At 38.8% G+C, this 22,017-nt stretch overlaps 1 protein-coding gene across 3 annotated transcripts in view; it reads left to right on the top strand.

The window, feature by feature from the left end:
- Window positions 1-22,017, top strand: part of LOC139109355 (tRNA dimethylallyltransferase) — a 62,673-nt gene that overhangs the window by 18,208 nt on the left and 22,448 nt on the right. For all 3 annotated transcript variants that reach the window (XM_070668348.1, XM_070668346.1, XM_070668347.1), the window contains exon 4: window positions 14,909-15,044. In XM_070668348.1, the coding sequence (XP_070524449.1) occupies window positions 14,909-15,044 (136 nt within the window). The remainder of the gene's footprint in view (window positions 1-14,908; window positions 15,045-22,017) is intronic.

Here is a 22,017-nt window from a genome sequence, read left to right as displayed (position 1 = left end):
ATAGAAATGAAGCGGATAATGTATCAAATTGTCCCGACTTCAGCGTTTCATCCATCTTTAAGCAGAGAGTTTAGGACATTATCTCGCTCAAGCAATCAGCTGATAGCACACATCAGCAAAATGTGTCTTAACTGCAATCGTAGGTCAGGGTAGAGTTTGTAAAATCTCTTTTCGATCACGTTTGTCGTGCGCAGTATAGAACTGCATGTGTCGAAGAAAAGAAATATTCGGAGCAAGCGTCGACCAATTTATATCGTAAATTTTTTTTTTTTAATTATATAATTTATAATTAGTTTATATAGTCCGAATCAAGTAGGTTTAACTTCGACATAAACGAAGTGCGATGTAATCGCAATAATTATAAATGCAATCTAACATGCAGAATTAACTTCGTAGCGATCGAGTTTCTTATTCGAGACGTACATAAAGTCGATGGCAAGAGTTCCGATTCCCGTCGGAATTCGCCGTAGGTCCACCTGTTACTTCGCCTGAGTTTTTCGCAGAATCGCGGAGATGCATAAAGCTACGTTCACAATTTCAGCGATTCGCAGTTAGCGCAACGGATGCAACGCGCTCTAAATCCTGAAGCTTTCGCGTGCCTACGTGTCTCGATGCAATTGTCATTAATCAAGTGAAAATGTTTCTTTTTTTTTTCTTTTTTCAAATTTTTTTTTCCTATAATATAACACGTCACGATAATTGAAACTACTTTATGTACCTACCGTTTGTGATTAATTATGATTAACGGTTTATCGCGTACCATGCCGTGACTAACATCATCAATGAATGTCGAGGCGGTGGAGTGATGCATTTTCCTGCGGTCCTCCTGACCTGACTCTAGCTTCCGTAAGATTTGCGTGTCCCTCAGGTCGTTCACAATCGTCGAATTTCCTCGACGTGAATGCGACATCACCGTATAAAACGATCGACAATGGCCAATTAGGGCCGGGTAGGGCAGAGCAGTGCTGAGCAAAGCAGAGCAGAGCAGGCACGTTCTTTTTTTTTTTTTTTTTTTTTTTGGACAACTGTTACGCTTTCACAATATGGCCACCAGCGGCAGCTGTGCCTCGAAAGCACCTTTTCCTCCGCGATGGTTATCCCGCGCACTTTCGTCTTATACGTGAAAAGACGTCGAACTCTATAGAATATCTTTGATCGGGTTGGACTAGGTCGGGCAAGGACCACGCGTTGCCAGCTGTCGAACCTTCTTTTCTTTATCCAGTCACTTTGCTGGACATAGACGTTTCAAATTGTGTTTACTCGCCGCATCCTTGATTTCCGCGCGTCGAATAACAAGTGTTCTTTCAGCTGTCATTTCTTTACACTATCATTCGCGTTATATAATGATTTTATGGTTGGATTTTATTGTCGAGTAATGTGATCTTTGCACAAACTCCATCGTCAATCTTTAATGACATTTTATCTTTTCCGAAGGTTGTTTTTTTTTTTCTTTTTTTAGTCAGCAATGCAAAGCTTTAGTATTTGCAAATCTGCAATTATTTATGTATATTTTTAAGTAAGATTCGAAGAAAGCCGTACTCGTGATAATGATTTAAACGGTGTCGGGCTGAGATAGCACGCGTATGTCATCGTACATCCCGTGCTTGGCACGCATTACCGATGTCGATAAAACGTGCCCTTCTCGTGAGCATAACGTGAAACATCGTGTTTTCATTTCTTTTTTTTTTTTTTTTCCTCTAACTTACGCGTCACGCCGATAATATTGTCTTCTCCATCGCATTGCATAAACCGCACGTGATTCATATAGAGTAGCTTCAGATACGACCACTTATTTTGCCGAGAAAGAAATTCGCGAGCTTGGTTATTGACTTATTACGCGACAGAAATTTCGCGTGTACCAAAATATACGAGTCATACTATTTCTATAAATTTTCAAGCCACTTTAAATTTTAAAGAGACTTATATTTCCCTTTAAGAGAAATTTTGTTATATGAATTTTAATTGCTATTACCGTAAGTGGGAAAGAAGTTAAATTAACGGAACGATCCGTAGAGTTATATATAACGTTCTTAATATAGTACCTAAGCGTTCAGTTAGTCCGCTATTCTCCCGATTTCTCTCCCTTAAATTCATCACCTTTCACGAAGTATCGATAACAGTACCCTTCTGTTTGTAACATCGTAGAAAGCATTTCAATGTTACGCACTTCGAGGACACAGATGGCTTTCCTTATAAATCACAGGATAGTCGGGCGAAGTTGCGGTTACTAACCGAGTACAGATAGGAAGAGAATTTTCACGAAGTAAAGGCTGTAAATCAGACTTAATTTAGCAGGCGTACGGTCGGGCATGGTTTCTCTGATCCGCGTACCAAGCCACGAAACCGCCGCCAAAGAGTTTTCATAAGCTCGGTGACGCAATTTAGTGCCTCGCAACGTATATGGTTTTTTATTATAAACGTCTCCTCGTATTACATAATTACGCAAAACGATTGTAAAAGCGAATAATATTCAGATTAATCGCGCAATATTTTATTTCTTCTTTCTACACGTTAGAAACTCCTTTTTTTATTAAGACATTAAGTCGATTTATTCGGAGAGATAAAATGCGAAAACACAAGATTTTATAACATACTTATTTTTTTTTCTCTCTCTCTCTCTCTCAAGTAATTGTACCTCGTAAATTCAACTTCTTATACGTGCGTTGACTTCTTATAAAATTCAAGGCTCCGTATATCGAGCATTATTACCTTCTTCTTGAACTTCTTCGGGAGAGAGAGACGGGAGAAATTCAAGATGATTGAATAAATATGATTGAATAACGATACACGCCTCTTTATGTTATATGTTGGCTACTTCAATAACGGTGAGATTTATAACATGTAGCACTCAAAAGAAACTTTAAATCGCTAGGCACTTTGTACTCGATGTAACGCAAGTGTACGCGAGAGATATCTCGTTCCGATAATTGGCGTTTAAGAAAAATGTCTCGAGGATGGCTTTCAGCCGCGGCGATTTTGCAATTCGCCTTTCCGGCTACTTCGCGATGAAATAAAAAAAGGGAGGGGGGAAGGGTCAGCGGAATGTAAAACTTCCTTTTTTTTTATTCGTACGCTAAGTAACGGGAGAGAGTAAGACCGCGTTGCCCGATAAAACTAATTTCCCTGAATCAGCACTCGAGATAAACTACTCGCGCGAGCAATGATTTATAGCTGCTCCTAAACAAATTATGTAGATCGCGATATTTGATTAGTGGCGAACGCGGAGTGCGATTCCACACAGGCCTCGCGTACATGGCGCTGATAAAGCAACGCCTTCGCCCCGCTAACATCGAAAATTTATTTGAATCTTTTGTTTGGAGGGATTCCCCTAGCGCGGTTATCTCTTTCTCCCGACTTCGCCTGGTGTTCTTCTACAATGACATCACGATCGATGCTATCTTGCGTGCATGTAGTTTCACATTCCTAACTTATACCACGAACTGCAACGTGGAATATTTGAGAATGGCTATTATTGTCAATTACCATAAAATATATTTTCTACAGTTAATGTGAGGATTATTTAATTTTTTTTTTTTTTTATGTTTAATGCCTGAGCTATTTCTGAAAAAAGTTTTACGTGAAAAGAATTTTTATAGAAAGCTTTAATGTTCCTGGAGCATATTTAATTTTAATTACGAAAGTTTCATGTAAATACTTGAGAATCTATTCTACTTCTGGGTAAGGAATAACTTCCGAATTGTAGAATACTTCGGTTCACTTGTCGTTTTAATGAACGTAATTGTTCATCGCGCGATAGTTGCTTTAAAAGCGAGTAGTAAAGGGAATGTCGTGTCTTTATCGTAGCCGGTGTACCAGCATTGACCCCGCCGCTTTAATAAAGCAGCGGGTTTTCGACTCGATCTGTCTGGACACGCCCAGTGATCCTTTCACGCTCCTTTTCCATCTCCTCGTTGCTCTCCACTGGTCTATCTTTTTCTTTCTCTTTCTCCTTTTCATTCTCCCTCGATCTCCGGTCGGCGCGCGCGAAACAAATTTCGATCATACTTCTACTTCGTTCAGGAGAAGATACCGCCACACAGCCGCCGGGGATCTCCGGAACGCACGCAGTTCCGAAGTAATTAAACAGGTATAGTTTAGGTCGTCTTTGCAAAAAGAAAAAAAAAAAAAAAAAAAGAGAAATAATAAAAAAAAAAAAAAGATTATACATTTCGCCTTAAACTCATCGACCGAGACGATTCGTGCCAGAAGTTGGGTGGGTCGAGTATCTCTCGCATTATTAAAACATACAATTGCAATAAAAAAATAACCACGAACAAATTAATACTACACACGAGTGTAAGTAATTATTTCGGTTATTATTAAACTACAAGTAAATACTTAAATTTTTTTTGAGAGCACATAGAGCTCATCACTTTGCTTTTTTCTTTCTCTCTTTTTTTTTTTTTTTTTTAAGTCTGCGTCTATTTGTCTCTAATGTTCGAAGTGCTTTAATGTTTTTGATACCTCCCGATCTTTTGCTACTTTTATGAGCAATACCGAAATACATTTCTTCGATGTCTCTTGCACTTTTTCGCGATACAGACCATCGCATCGAATATTTCACCGTTCTGTCAAAGGTGCACTTAGAGCCAGGACTACGAGCTATTGTGGTAAACAAAAAACGGGGGTGAGAAGGGAGAGATCGGACTCGGTCTAAAGAAGGAATAGTAGGTCCGAACCGTTCGAGGAAACCGTGGACGAAATATTCTAAGCGCGCTCCGCTGAGACATGGGCCTGCAATCACTGTTTGAATCTTTGCCAAGTGTCGCCGCCACTCGAACCCCCTGACGGCTCCTCTCGGTCCAACCACCCCAACAACTTCTTCCTTTTCGACCTGCTGTTAATAATCGCGCGCCTTAATGGCCTCGCATGTCATTACGACAAGTTAGTTAAACATCCACGAAAGTCCTCGTACTGTACTCGATCGAATTCTATTTGCTAATCATAATCGCACGTCGTTTTGGGTCACGAACTATCGTTTGCCGCTTAGCTTCGATCTTTTGAAAAGTGAAAAAAATAATAAAGGTTGTGGCATACATCTTATCCAGTTAATCGATTTTATATCTTTTCTCGGCGAATAGAAAGATAAAAAAATTTTTTTTTTTTAGAGATCTCCAATTACTACGACTTGTTTCTTTATTCTTTTTTTTTTTTTGTAAAAAGAGAGAATAAAAATACGCAAAGACGTCAGTTTGTATCAATTCAATTTTAAATTTAAGTAACCAATATGAGATTATTTCTGTTTCGATGAATCGATTTAGAAATAAGGAAGATTGCGTGGAAAAGACTATTTCAAGAAAATTGTTTTACCTTTCTTTCCTTGTGCAACCTGCACTTTCCATTGAATAGTAGACAAGAAATCTCGAATTATACGCCGTAGTAATAATACGTAATATTACGAAATGGCGAGATTATTGAGAACAATTCATATTGCCGCGGTACATCGATATCTTTTCCATCAATAACAATAGCTGTATTGGCCTTGCAATATGAATTCATTCGTCTTAACGATCTAACTTAACAGTAATACTTTGTTCGTGTTACGTTATCTCATTATCAGCGATATTGAACTCTTGCCAAAGCTTGTACGTGTTCTCCTAAACTTTCGAGATTGTAGGCGGATAAAAAAATTCGCAGACGTAAAACGAGAGAAGTGCACGGAGCTATTAAATATGACATTATGCCCACAAAGAACCTATGCACGGGCACGGTGAAATATTGCAGCGTAAGTTATTGTCGATATACGTTATTGGAATGATCGTAACAAGGCATCGAGAAAGTGTAACATTATAAGATAGGTGGGTGGCGGAATAAGCGACACGTGCGTACACGTATGACGCACAACGAACAGACTACTTAAACCGTCTGTTCCGCAAGAAACGCACACCATGGGGCCTCCCGGTGCTGCACCGTTACGTAACGTTCTGGTAGGGCGTGTTCTCACTGATAAATTCCATAACGATCCGAGTATGCGATAATTACGATTCGTGATCGAAAGATCAACCGCGGGGAAACGACTCCGTCGATCAAGCTCAAGCGGACGAAAAAGAAAAAAAAAAAAGAAAACGGAATCCGGCAGAAAAAAGTTGAGTTACCGAGTCGCATTAATTTAAGAAATACGGTTGGATCGATAATTTTATATCGACCTCTTAAATGAAATCCCTGCGTGATATCCGCATGCGCCGATAGCGAGTCTCGAGCGTAACATAATGCACGATTGCATCTTGTAATTAAATTTCTGAGCGGCTCGCAATATCATAAACACATGAAAGAAAAAGCGTAATTAAATGAGTTTAATATATTTTGCTGCCAGGAATTTTGCTTTCTATAAAATTAAACTATTTGGAAAAATTACGAATATTGTTTTTTTTTTTTTTTTCAATGATATCTTGTTTTTCAACTGCATTTTTCGTCCTATTAATCCGCAGTTCGACTTATATATTCAAGGTATTTAAAAATAAATGGCGTTTTAAATGGCAAGCGGTTCGATCATAAATCTAAGATTCTGTATATACACTTGTTCATTACAAGTTGCGTCAGCACATTATTAAATAAAACCAAAGTTTTCGGTAGCCGTTTAACGTGAGTAAGCACGCGTGACAGTCATGCACTCCACGACTGACCCACAAAGCCGGACTTTCAAGTCTCCAGTGAAATAATTCCAATAATTCCAGTTGGTCGACATGCGTTCTATTTCTGGTCCATTTAAATTCACCATGACAATCTAGTTATGCTTATTCCGCTGATCTATCAATTATGTAATTATGCCACGCAAATGGCACACGTTATTCTTACTACGGGTAAAGCATTTTGAAGAAGAAACGTGCTTAAAGTGGTATCTTTCAACATTTGAAAGGATGAATTTGCTTTGAATTACTAAACGCCATAGATTAAATATGTTGCGAAATTAGACGTTTTAGTGGTCATCAATTTTTTTTTTTTTTTTTATCTTGAAAATATTTCAAGTAGTAATTAACGAATAAAATTAATTTACTTAGTTGAATATGTAAAAATATTTATATAAAAATTCAGCGGTATGAGAGAATTTGTTTTTTACTATTATTTTATTTAAAATATTAATTAAAATGTTAAGAATTAAATGGAGTTTCTTATAGATGATTATCATATGTTTGCCTCGAAAATATGTTTCGATGAAATACATGATATATATATTCACGTTTTTCTCTCAGTCCCTTTATATGACGGTAATCGTTGTCCACATACCACTCGGCACGATTTATAAAGCAACCGAGTAAATTTGCTTATTAAGTAGACTTGGCATATAATGTGGCCAGAAAATTTATCTGTCCGTTTTACATATTCCGTTTAATTCTGCGATCAAGTGACAAAGTACCTGTCTATTTAATTTATTCGGCGCATAATTTTTCATTCGTCTTGATTTTTTTCGAGTTACGTTTTCGATAAAAGCGTTCCTTTTCGAAAACAATAGGGGAGATTTAAATATAGCTTTACGTTTTCAAGCAAGTGTTTTACTTTCATTATTTTTTAAATTAAAAAAAAAAAGCATAGTTTCCGTGTCTCATTTAACGAGAAGACGAATGATGAATCGAGTGGCTATAGCCATTCACGAAAAATCTATCGATCACGTTCTTGTCGTCGGTCTTGCATCGTTCTTTGTTACATCGTGTAATTTATCTTTGTTACCTTTACCTTTACTCTTAACTGTAATGGAATTAACGAGTTTATAACCGAATGCCAAATCAATTCGATTATCGCGCACCGCGATAATGCACCGTTACTGGTGCGATATACACCTTATTATATATATATTTTATCATTTTGCACGCCGACTTTCGTGTTTCGTGCGGACAAAACAATTATTTCGCTATCTCGGCCACGCCGTCGAGTTTTACGTTGTTCATTTCGTGGTCGATAAGTCTTCCCTCGGTTCTCTTCCACCTTTACTTACACCGAGGCCTCTTCGCGCCGTAGCGCAGGGAGAAGAACGCTAAACACCTGTGTTCACACCAATGGTGCCTCCTAAGTGGACGTATCGACCTACCTCGAGAGAAGAACGAGAGACCGGAGCTTACGGGTTCCCCCGAGTACTAACTTGAACGTTTATTAGCGCCAAAGCCTAAATATGAACAGGTGGCCTATACTTTGTTTACCCATGAATTGCCGGTTGTCGATGTTAATAATTGAAAATGGCTCGAACTCGGGGCGCGCACGCCCGTCTGCACTAATTAGAGAATTTCGTAACGTTTCATGACGGCAGAGTAAAAATGTTTTTAATACAAAATTTCACCGATTAACTTCGCTCAAAATTTTGGTATTAAAAAATAAAAAAGAAAAAAAGAAAGAGAAAAAAAGAAAAATTTGATGCCAACGTTGAGCTCTTACAAGAAATAGAATAAATTTCAACTGATTGCAAGCCATCTTATATCTGAATTTTATTGATTTTTGTTTTCCCTAAAAATTATTCGTTTCCTTGTGCGGACAAGACGCGCTCCGGAGTTCACCCGGATTCCCGAATAATCGCGCGTGTTCGACGATGAGAATAGTCCTGGTTCCCGGCACGCCGACGACGGAAGCACCGTTAAACGATGGTACTATTATTGGAGCGCGGGTGGAATTACGTTACGCTTGTCTTTTATTAGCCGACGGTCGTAGCCTCGCCTTTGCCGCTTCTCGCGCGCTTCTTCCTACTTCAGTCCGTCGCGAGAGGTGAGACTCCTTCGGGATGACTAAAGTCTGCCCGCTCTCTTTGGCATCGTTCCAGGACTACTCTCCGTCGAGAGATAGGTTTTACCCATACCTCCCCTTTTATCTCTTTCTCTGTTTCCTTATATTTCTCTCTCTCTCTCTCTCTCTACTTCTCTGTTCCTTTCTTTCTTCCTATCTTGCTCTATCTCTATCTCCGTCCTTCTCCGTCTTTCTCTCCAGTCTTGGCACAACCTTGGCCAAGCAGGTACTGCTGTCATTGCCACTTGGAGTGGGCTATCTCGACGAGGATCTTTCTTTTTTTTTCTTTTTTTTTCGACAGAATACTCCATCGGAGACGAAACGCTTGATTTTGTCCGTTTCTGAATTGGTTCTTTCAGTATAAAATAGCCTGTCGACACAATTCTCATTCGTTCTTGGAATCAATGCAACATTTCGAGATGTATATTCGACTTGTGATTTAATTCTCTCGTGCTTTTGAAAAGGCAGAAAAACGTGAAACCTAGCTTACGTATCTAATTATACGTACATACGCCTATACTATTAAAAGTACTATTTTTAATCCATCGAAAACTTTCGGAATAGTTAATTGGCGGACACGCTGTAACAGAGATTTCGATCGCGCTTCAACGTGATTTTCATCGCCGCCAGGATAATATCAGCATCGTGTAATTATCGATAACTGGAACGTTAGTTGCAATAAAGTGCAAAGTGCTCGAGAACGATGCTTTTTCCCGTAGCGTTTGAAAATATTAATCGCTGCAAATCATAGACGGAAAGAAAGATGCCAATTTTATTGCTCGTCGTTATAATTTTCATGCGAACGTTTAACTAGCTTCCAACCTACCAATGTGCACATATAATCATTAGCATTACAGGAGGAACGAGAAGAGAATTAAAAGTTTTGTAATAATCTTTGTAATAATTTTCACTTGTTTAATTATTGAAGCGCAAAGTGAAATCGCAAATAGTATGAATATTACTATCTGCCACGCGTGTGTAATGTCCCCATAAGATACCTTTCGGCCGGCATTACGCGCGACAGGATTTATGGCAACGGCTCGACTTGCCTGCGAACGAAAATGCGAGTGGAAAGTGGTCTTTTGCCGCGCGGAACGACTCGTAAAATTCTAATCTCGCATTATCTCTCGGCGGCGTACGTTCTCCTTGCATATTTCGCGTTAACCGCATTATACCTCGCGCGGCGGCGAGCAGCGATGGTAGCGAGTCGAGAAATCTAACGTAGGGGAAAGTACGACATAACGAATTGCGCGCCGGGTGAACTGCTTGCGGAGTCGTTCACGCGCTCGTTCGGTATCGCTAGGATTTACCCAGCTGACCTCATTCCACCGTCCTAAATACGTTGTGCAAAGTGAGACTGCGTTCGCGAGGCATTAGACCGCTCGAGACACGCTAGACGCGGATCGGGAATCTGAGCGACGAGCGCGAGCGAGCGAGCGGTTCTCGGGCGTATTGTCAGCGGCACGTAAATAATGGAAAAAAAAACAAAAAAAATTTGCACGAAAAATATTAGACCGTCAAGAATCGCCCCCGGGCGAAAATCAATGGCTTTGTTTTAAACTACTTGATTTAGCTTCGTCGTTTCGCCTCGCAATTCAGATCGGTGATTTCTATTTGAAGCAACAGAGCGACCATCGAGATGTGGAATCGCGTGTCGTGGGAGTTATGCGTTACAAGGTGTCTTTAAAATTGACTTGTCCCGGGAGAAAGTCGCCTTTTCCATTCGCCGCTCGCCGGTCTTTTCCAATTCCCGTCGATTACGCGCCGCTGAGAATTGCACAATCGGTATCGGACGATTTGCGGCCCCCGGAGAAAAGAGGGAGGCATAAGAAACGGCGAATCGAAGCTGCGATGCGGATCGGAATCGGAACGGGATCGTTCAGATACCTGTTTCTCTTTTTCTTTCCCGTTTTGTCCGCCAATATCTTTTAGCCAGGCGATCATCTTTGTATCTTAACGTCGGGACATCGAAATATCTTAACAGATTAGATATGCAGGTACAACAGGTTTAACCCGAAATTAAATGCGCTATCTTTTTATTTTTTTTTTTTTTTTTTTTTTTTTTTTACGTCTCGACGTGTGCCAATTTAAAGCTCCGGTCCGGCATTAAAAAGAAAAACGTACCTAAATGCGGTTACTTTTGAAACGTTACGAGCAAGATATTGGTGCTTTAACGTCTCTTTGACGTGCAATTTTCTCGAACGAGTCCGAACCGCGCGATACATCGAGCGAACCTTGACGATAAAGTCACGATATCGGTATCTGCGCCCGATGTTTCGTAATGAATCGGTTTAATTAAAATGGAGATTACTCAATGAGGGCCTCGTCAAATGTCTATCTTTAGCCGAGCGGCTTTACATTCAACAGATTAGACACGAAATTCGCCTCAATAACACGGCTGATGAACCGAACGAAAATTTCTACGTTTCCATCGCGACGTCGCATTCGGAATTTCATATTTGGCAACGATATTCTCCGGAGTCATCTAAGTGTTCCGCACGATCGCCAAGACGATTTCTGAGATCTACCCCCATAGCTTTTCGCTCCAACGACTTTTGAGCCACGCCAAATAATTGAATACAGAATCATAGCGTCAGTCACGAAAAATTCAATGCAATTTGTTATTATATAATTAAAATAACATTTTCTGAGTTAATGCACATCGAATGGAATCGATTTTTTTTAAAACATTGTACAATTAATTGTAAATTCTTAACTGACTGCCTTTGCACGAAGCTTGTTAATTTTTATTCTATAAATTACGACAACTTTATATTTATCTACGGTATTCTTTATAAAGTTTATACGAGACTATTTTGCATAAACGGTGTCGTTTTCAGTGAACGCGAAAAACCGCCAATGGTTACTCAATGATTTTAAAATGCAGCATGAAATGGCGCTATCGATACGTTATATAACGAAAGAGCACTCTGAGTCACAATCTCAGTTATTTATCGTAACTACACATCCGACGTACGTCGGTGAATATATCTACGACCTTTTCATATAATCCAAAAAGAGTCATCGTAATGCCAATTAACATGGGAGAATCGCTCATTCGTGCTTTTTCGATTCGAAGAAGCTACGACGAAATTGTTTTATAAGCAAACCCGTTAAACGTGACATGGTCCATGACTGATAAGTAGGTGTGTGGGCTTTAACCCAATAATCACGACGGGCTGATGAAAGCATCGGATTAATTTTCGCCGTGATATCTGCCGGATGTTTGAACGCTTAGGGCTTCGATTGCGAACTGGCTCGCTCGCTCTCATGTAAATTCCAAGAATAGGATTATAGTCCACGTTTCAGATTCACGTGCCCGGCAGAGGTTTAACATTGCGCCAATTCGCACTCGAGATTCATAACTAACGAGTTGACATACCCGTTATCGTATTTATTGTGTTTCGCAACGTTTCTTCGAATTTATCATTTTACTTTCGTACCGCGAGTGAGAACATGCATTATTCCCGATGATTGTTTTATCAGCGCTTTGAGAGCTCGAAGGGGGGCGGAGGAAAGGGGAGAAGGAAATTCCGATCTCAGTTTCCTCAACGACGGCGGATTCTCGCGGGCGATCGAATTTCGCCTACCAAACTATCAGGAACGCGCGACACGAAGTTGCGACATTGCAACTTGCATAACTTCGATGCGTCCCGCGTTTTCACGCCACGTCGCGAAGGGACGGCGACGCGATGCGAAAACAACCGCGATTCACGTGTGGCTCTTTAACACGACGCCTTAACTCCTTTCATTGAAATTCTTTAGGAGATCTGCGTACTAATGCCGGGCATGTATACGGTATGCAAACAGTGAGGTGGAAGCGGCGGAGTGGTTGGAAAACTTTAAATTGTCTTGCGTGAAGGAACTTTGCAAGATTTTTAACGTTGCGTAGTGCAGCTCTTTACATGAACGCGAAGTTCCTTATAACTGTACATTTTGCGGAGATTCTTTGGAGGACTTGAATGTTTATCAGAAAAATGCCATTCCCGAGCGGAAAAATTCTGAATACGATTTCGTAGAAAATGGAAATTATGCCGAATCCGGAATAGTTAAAAGAAGAAATCTTCCGATAAAAACTTTTATCATAAGAATTTGCTTTCTGAGATTAAACGCTCCAAATATGCTTTTCATTTAACGTAAATTATGTTTTTACGGAGCAGCGACGTAACGGACAGAGACCGATTAATATCAAATAAAACAAATATTTTTTTCATCGTAAAAAAAAAAATGACGTTTTTAATGATATTATTAATCTTATCGCGAAATATTTTATTTATCTGACGATCCTAACTTTCGCACTTAGAAATCCGATAATCTCAGATAAAGTGGTTTACAAAAATGGATCTAAAGTCTGTGAAAATTTCGGAGCGTCTGCCGCCGCCACGTCTTTGTCCTATAGCCTAACCTACGCCAATAAATTTCGCTCGATTGCCAGAGACGCGTTCGGTCGTTTACCTCGGCCGCGGCGCCGTTTCCTCCGAAGAGAACGATGCACCGTGCGTCTAATTTTCATCCTTTTTTTCTTTTTCTTTTTTTTCCCCCCCATTTGTCCCCGCCTCTCGTCGGACTCTCGTAGAAGGAGGCGCTGACGAGCGTCACGGAAATAGAAAGCGACGCTCAAACCCCGGTGTCGTCGACAAGCTTGCCCGTGTTGAACCTAGCTTTTAGATTCCTCTCCCGGGACGACGGTGGCGGCGGCGACGGACCCAGTCAACAGAATTAGGCGATTCTCATTGTCAATCGAGAAAGTCGGGGACGATCCGTCTATTCTAGAGATACCGTTGGCCAGATTTGCATTACCGGTCCTTGCCTCTATTACCGGCGAACTCGCGGTAACGCGGTCTATGCATGTGTTATAATTATGCGCGCACGGCGGGAGTAATCGCATACTTGTTCTGTACTTTCGCGTGTACGTTTCCATTCAATATTTTCTTGCTCTTTTCGCAGACGCAGCTTGAATGAAAAATTGTAATCGCGCAACGTATTATATTTGCGCAAACAACCGTATTTCTGACGTTGCAGCCACGATCACATGCACGGCGCGATAACGCAAGCGAAGATTGGGGCTCGTAATTAGTTTATGTCGCGCATACGCGACCGCAACGTCTATCGAGATCTCCGAGAACTGTTTAATGCGTATTAGACCGGCGTTCATTACTAATTTGACGTTGGGTTTTATTTTAACGTTCAAGATAAGAATCGCGATGTTACAGCGCGTAATATGCTGCTGTGTGTAATTAACGAGCGCGAGACGACGCGCGCTAATTACCAAGCACTATTCCAGTCTCCCCGATCGTTTGACGAACGAGCCTTTAATAATCCGGTTCGCGCTTTCACGAGGGCGGCGATTGCTCGCGATCTTTCTCTTTAAATTGCGAAATATTTCCGTGCGGTCACTCGTCGCTCAACATAAATCTTCGGGACGCGAGTTCGATCACCTTTAGGCATCTGGCCGAGAAATACTGAGGCGCTCGCTAATTACGAAAAAAAAAAACTCCCGCTTCCCCGTTCCCTCTCGTTTCAGTGACGAAAGTGTTGTCGTCTGGAAGTCAGTCTTAAATATTGCCTGGGTTTAATATTACCGAAGACATAAAATAGATTAGCCGCGCGTTTCTACGAGAGACAAATTTACGAGACCGCGTGCACGATAAATAGCGCGTTGTATCCACATAACACATGAATATATGTATAATTTATATCCATCAATATTGCACTGTACGTGTGATATCGTCCTCTATAATTTTCACGATTCAATTATTATGTCCGCTGATAGCGAATACATTTTTAACTTGATTAAGCGTAATTTTCGTCTCGGTACGAATTATTTAATATAATATTTTGATAATGATAAAACTATCGTATATTATTAGTTTATTGTGATAATAGTGATAAACTAATAGATATAATTTATATCTGTTTGATATGTATTAAGTAATTGACATAAATCAGCGATATAAATCTATTGCTGGTATTTTTAATAATTCCAATAGCTTGAAATGGTACAGATTTTCTTTTTTTAATAAAATTAAAAAAAAAAAGACATCCACTTGCGCTTTTATAATCTATCCCCTATCCCGATTTAAATACAATAGTTTATATATAGTATATTTAGCTTAACGTTAAAAAAGATATAATCCGAAGTACGCGTAACTTCCGTATTAATAAAGATAAACGACAATGATTTTTTTCGAATCTCTTATAGATCTCTGGAGGTTTTCCACCAACATGGAAAAAAGCATTCTGAGCTTCTGAAAGTACAACGAAACGCTGGTGGTTGTGGATTGGGGGGACCTCTGAGATACTCGGATTCCGTTATCTTGTGGCTGCGCTGCAATAAGGTAAGTTTGACGTGCGTGGCCACGTTCTTTCGATAGATTAAACTCTGATACGTCAACGATCGATATCACCCTACTACTGTCACAGACAGGCCGTATGATGTATTACCGAAATAACGACGGAACTATGCTCCCCGTTTGAGGGCCTCACCATCGCGTTTCTCAGACGATTACTTCTCGCAATTTGTCTCTGTCAGTATATTTTATTGCTTCTCAATTCGTCTTCTCTTTTAGTATAATCTCGTGATTGGCGTTTAGACAAAATAGCCGTAGAAAAACTTAAATAGGACAGGGAAAGATCAAACCCTGACGTTTTATCTGTGATTTTATATTAAAGTAACATAAAACGTCTAATCACTTTTTTTTTTCTTTTTATAGATTCATGAAATAGATTAAAGGGAATAAAATTTGATTTAATTTTTTTCATAAAGTTCTCTTATATAATTTATGGCCTAAAGCAGCTTTTAGCATGTCATTTTCATTAGAACTTTCTTTGCTTAATTTCTTTTTTTTTATAGATCTTTTACGCAAAGTATTATCGTGAACTTTTATTGGAAACTATAAAACTATCATTATTCTAATAAAAGTAGATGCATAGTTTTCGTGTGTGTAACATATTGTATGTAATAATATTATCTTGTTATTACATCCTCAAGATATTACTATCTTTAGATTAAAATTATCTTTGTGATTAAAAATCTATTGAATCACTCGATGAAAATTTGATATGTTTGCGCTAGAACTTTTTATTTTTTGGTTTTAGGGATTTATGTAGGCGTTAAAAGCGTTAATACATATAATGAACAAATAGTCTTCGATTTGCTCGCTGGTTTAAGTTAAAAAAAAAAAGGGAAAAAAAGAATAAATAACCTGACGTTCGCGTAATCACTGTTGTCTATAAAGGTTATCGCTTCGTGAGTAGTTAAAGTTTATTGTACTCGGTACATCCATGGGATTCGCTTTATCGACGTCCTAAAAGCGTCACGCTAATCGACGGCGCCCATATTCAGCGCGCTATGATAAATGTTTTTATTTTACGAGCCTGATAGAAAAATCCGAAGGACAAAGATTATCGCCGTTTTACATGGCGGAAACGTACGGGAGCATCGGCGTGTTAATTTGTTGAGGGATCGAAGGTGACGAATTTTTATCTGATCCGCCAATGTGGCTCGGCGAGCCGTTTCGGGTTAACTCCGGATGAGACCGGACGGTATATTGCCCGTACGTTTTCGATCTTGACTGAATAACTGTATCGCGCTCTCGGCAGCGCTGCTCGTTTTCTTTGATAAACGATAAAGTTTATCGCCTTCGAACGCGGCCCGGTCTGGTTTATCGTCGCCTCCGATAGGTCGGAATAATCGATGGTGCCGCTTTCAGCGCCGCAGACACTTCGTGTTCCGCCTACTCTCTTGAACGAAATCGCTATCCGAAGGCTCCTCGTGACAAAGATCACAGAAAAATATCGCTCGGCTAAACTAATTTCGCGTCCCGAGGAGAAAAATGTATTAAGTCAAATGTACCTAAAATAAGAATCTCGGTGAATTACGAGAATTATTTATAATACGGCCGCGGCAATTGTAGATAAAAAGGAAAAAAAAAAAGAAGAAAAAATCATAGAAATTATGTAGAAAGTAGATTATACACGCGAGTGTTCCTATTAATTATGATTTCGCGCGATATATCTTTTTTACCGCACTGTTTGTTCGGACTACCTTTCGGAATTGCAGTCTTGTCAATGTGTCACCGTTTCGTAACAAAATGTTAAATCACGCGTGCTTTGAATGAACAGCATTTCGAGAAAATGCGAGCTAATTGGACGATAATGCTGATTGCACGGCGTACAAATTTATTAGCTATAATATGTAATCAATGGCGAATTCGGGTAAAAACGAAATAGAAACTCCGATTCTAGGCTACGGTGTTACTTCATCGGGAATGTTTACTGAGGTATGAAGCGGTAGAGCGGAAGCGCCGATCGACAGCTACTGTCACGAGAGCTGTCATTTTTCCAGCAGTACTTTCCGCATTATTAATTTATCCGCGGTTCTGCTACGCCGACTCGCTTGTAAATAGGAAAGCAAATTAGGAAATACTTTCTGAAAACAAATATCGGCCTCAGAACTGATTACAACTGTGCCGAGGTGGTTTATTTCGCGTTGCGATCAGGTTGTTCTTGATAGAAATTCACGCCCCATAAAAGCATATGAATACGAATGCATACAGAATGCGGCATGTACCGAGATTTTTATCAATTAGCGCTTTCTCTGATTAATCAAATACCTTTAAAACGTCTCTCTCGACTTACGTAACGAGAAAATCTTGACGTAATTGCACATTTATTCTCACGGTCAAATTCGACGGTTTTTTTTTTCTTTTTATTAATTTAATTTAATTTTATTTTTTTCTTACGTAATCTAAAGGGCACGAGAAATTTTCTGATGCATACGACGTCGTTCCGCAGTTAAACTGCCGAATTTACGAAGATTTACGCGCCACGTTCGGGCCTTAATTAATCCACGGAATCGATTAACCTTCGTCTGACGCGCGAACAGGGAACTCACCGTCGTAAAAGTAAAAGCACTGCGTAACCGGGGTATGCTAATGTATACGCGGCTATTTCAGTGCGATACCAAAAATCGCGAAGCCGCCTGACACAAATACCGCTTGAAATCGCCGTATCCTAAATACCGCGAAACGATCGGCGGTACCCAGTACGGTTTCGAAATCGGAAGTCGATCCCTCGGCAACCTTGCCTGTACCGGTGCCCGCGCTAATGGCCATTTGAGAATTTCTTTAGCCTCACGTTACCGCAGATCTGTGGTCTAAGACTTTCCCCGAGAACGGCGGCGTTAAGTAACGACGCGTTCTCAAGTAAGGTCCCGTTCACACTATAATTCTCAATCAGGTGGACTGTGCCGTATTGTAACGCACTCGGGAATGAATGGAGTTATACTATATTTCGCAGTATTCTGGTCACTTGAAACCATTTCATACTATTTCATCATGGTTTTACCGTGAACGATAGTAACAGGAGATATCTGCATAGATATCTACGTTTGATAAAATGCGCAATGTAAAATCGACCCGATCCAGCAACTTTCTCAATTTTTGTCTGCCGTACTTATTTAATTTTTAACGAATTAGCATTTTTTAAGAGTAGTCTAACATTCGAAATTACTCAAGCGTGGCATTATTTACAGAAAACAATTTAAAATTAATTAAAACAATGAACATTAGTTGAAAAAGAAGAAAAAACCGAAATTGTATTAAATTGTATTGTTGACGATATAATTCGCACGATGGGGTATATATCTTCCAAATTTATAAAGGGAAAAAGAAAAAAGTGAAAGATACAGATAGAGATGATGTAAGAAAGGCTTAGTGTAGCTCGTACGTCACCGTTTTGTGCATGGATCACTGGCTGCGTTTCGCGAGCAGCCGCACTGGAATGCCAGATTTTTCTACCGCATTGCAAATACCTCCCTCCTTGCTACCTTTCCACCGATCCTTTGCACACATATGAGCGTACGTACGAATGCATACGGTATCGCGCGGACGAACTTCCGCCCCTTCTCTATTGGGCGCTGGAGAGTGAGAGGCGATACGATTTGCTTTTCCCGTTATCGGCTGCAGCCGCCACCTTTGATAGAGTGGATCGATTAAGTTCTCTCGCGTGATCGAAGATCTCGGTGCCCGAACTAGTTTACGAAATTGCGAAACAATGAGCGATTCCGGATGGTAATTGTAGAGATCTCAAGATATGTAACGTGAAATAACCTCGAAGAATAGGAATAAAAGCTAATGAGAAATGATTTGAGAAATAGATAAAAAAAAATAGAAAAAGAAAAACAAGCGAGAAACATTGAAAAAAAAATCCGCATTGAAATAGATCCGAAATAAATAAGTATTCTTGGCAGACTTCCTTGCCCCTAAGTTGACGGCGGTTAAAAACCGCACGTTGTCGGAACATCCCACAAATCATTCACGAATTCCTTATCTATGATGTATAAATAGCTCTAGGCCAAAATTATCAGCATCGTGAATCCCCGGTTGTAATTTAGAACGGTGGTCATGTGACTCGGTCATTATGTCTCGCTTTCCATCATTATGGTCGTCTTCGGTTTTATTAATAAATGTCTCGTGTCTCACGTGTCCCATTTTGCTTTCGCGATAAATTCCGCGTCCGCATGTAAAAGCGATTCTAACGGATAACCATTTTACGAGACTGAGTTAAAAAAAAAAAAAAAGAAATCTATATGATTAATTTCGCTCGCATAACGTACGTCGTTGAGAGTCCGTGTAAAATTTACAAACGCCAATGAGGAAATTGTCACGTGCCGTCTCTCTCGTTTCATTTGTATATAGATCGTTGATCGATAAAAGTCCACATCCGTCAGTATAATTGACAGTAACATAACGCTGGCTTATGTGTGTGTGTGTGTATATCGCGAAAAAAAAAGGAAACTAATTGGTTATTCCGACTGGCAGCAAAATAGGTGAAATTAAATGCAAATTAGATAAATAAAATTATATTTGCTTTATATTATAATAAATAGCTTTATTAAAAACCGATTAATTATTGTGAAATCGATAGCCGTCTATCTAGATGAAGAAAATTAATTCGTGAAAGTTGCACCGCGTTGCACTTTTAAACATTATTAATAATTTATTGGTGCGATTGTTATTTTTGTTTAATATTATTACTTTATACATATATACTATCGAATTAATAAATAAGTTTAACTTGTCACGTGCAATAAAATTTAAGAAGGTTTTAATATAAAATAATGTATAATACTAATTATTAATAATTTAATATTATGTAGCTTGAGTGCGTTGAAGATATTTGTTTTAAATCGAAGCGTTAATTCAGACATGGGTCTGGCGCGGAATCTTTATCGCAACGATTTCGTTTTACAAGTCATTAAGGCTAACGAGAGAAGGGCCCGGTGATTTTTCGTCAAGAGCGATACCTGCGATACGCGGCGAGATGCCGCATTTCGTCCGCATTGCGGATGCGAAAGCGCGGGTTCATGAAAAATCTCGGCGACGACAAGCATGCTTTACGATCGCTCGGGCCGTGTTAAATTCTGCCGACTGCCAAGACGAGGCTATCGTGAAAATTGCCCCGGGAAAGTCGATGCGGTTATAGTATATACATCGCCGTGAGCGGAATTTATACGAGACGATTTTTCTGAGCACGAAGATGAATCAGTTGGCAGTTGAAAATACCTGACGAGCTATTTACGGCGTGGCGCAATTACTCCATCGATGCTAATTATTATGCAGCGCGTAAATATATTCGATCGCTGCGCGCAAATAAATAACATGTAATTTTAAATCGCAACCTTTTCCTAAAATTATGAAAAATAAGAGACGAGTAGAGATACTCTTTATCTATTTCTTTTCTGCTTTAATGCTTTTTAATTGTCATTGTTTTAGCAAATCGCACACAATCTCGAGTCATTTTAATTATGCATAAATTGAGGCCAATATGCGCAATACAATAGCTTAAAGACTTTCAATAGAATCATTTTAATAAGATATGTGCTTATTTGTGCATCACTATTGCATTGCATTATGCTATTTTAACGATAGAAAAATATGTTTGTTAAAGAAACGTAAACATATTATGAAAATTCTAAATTGAGATTGACTTTTTAAATGCACATTACGTTATTCTTATTGACGATTAAAAAAAAAAACAAAATTTTTTATACTATTTGTTCGCAACGTGCTGGTTCTATTTTATTATACATCTCTGCTATTTGTGGAGTTATTTATTCCATATTATTATTTTTGCATTGGATGTTACATTCAATTCGCGTTTGATTTTTTTTCCGTCTGAAAAGTTCAAAAGTTTATTTGTGATATTGTAACACGCGCATTCTTCTGTTCGTTCAAACTAAATAAACGTCATGCGTAATCTTTATTCAACAATTAAACGTTATAAATATGTAACCAAAGCATAAATGTAGCGATAGATTATACTTTAATGTTGCAAATACGCGTGTTTTTTTGCATTTAATAGTACTGAATCACTCACGTAGAGGAAAAACATCCTCTATTTTTTTAATCAATAAAAGCTTTTACATTGAATTCACGTAAATGCACGTAGAATTTTTTTTTATCGAGATAAAAAAAATACAAAATTACCTTGTGTAAATTGTTTTACCAATGCAATTTTTTACAGAATAAATTTTAATTCAAATTATACGAGGCTTTATTTCGTTTAAGTGAGCATTCAAAGTAATAATTTTGTTCTTGCATGGTATTATAATGATTTAAAAATAACATTTTATTTGCATAACATATTATGAGGTAATATAATAATTTATCAGAGTCACATTAAAAACTTAAGTAATTCTGACAAGAAAAATTTATTATACTTTCACTATATGTATACGTGTTACGTGAATTTATTTAAAAACTCACTTATGTTTAGCATACTAATATTAGCATAATAGCGCTTAATGAAATAATTTAAGAAACTTTAAAAAATTCTTCCTTTTAGCAATTAAAAAACTTGAGTTGTGCATTTAAAATTTAGAAGCCTCTCTTCTGCATTTCGTAAAATATTATGGAAATGTACGTTCGTTTTCAAGTTACGTTCTAGATTCTACAAGCTGTATTTTATGACTTATCGTCCACGCAGACGGGAGTAAATTATGCAAATGCCAAGGAGAACTAAACTGTATCTTCCAGATAGGGGCGTCATAAAATAGCATGGCAATTGCAGTGCCTGTTACACACAGACACCGGACATTGTTTGATCTTAGCATCGGGACCATCGCTTTCTTCAAATTTCTAATGTTGTTTAGCAAATCGTTATTAATTTACGGGATATTAAGAAATACAAGTCAAAGATACACGATTTATAAAACATTCCGAAACCTTGGAGAGAAAAAAAAAAGAAGAAAATCAGCTTTTTATAATTAATCGCTTTAACCAGATATGATCGATATGAGCCGAGTGT

This window comes from Cardiocondyla obscurior, linkage group LG17 (genome assembly GCF_019399895.1).
Source record: "Cardiocondyla obscurior isolate alpha-2009 linkage group LG17, Cobs3.1, whole genome shotgun sequence".
NCBI lineage: Eukaryota > Metazoa > Arthropoda > Insecta > Hymenoptera > Formicidae > Cardiocondyla > Cardiocondyla obscurior.
Note: the sequence above shows the minus strand (reverse complement) of the source record. Positions and strands in the feature narration are given on the sequence as shown.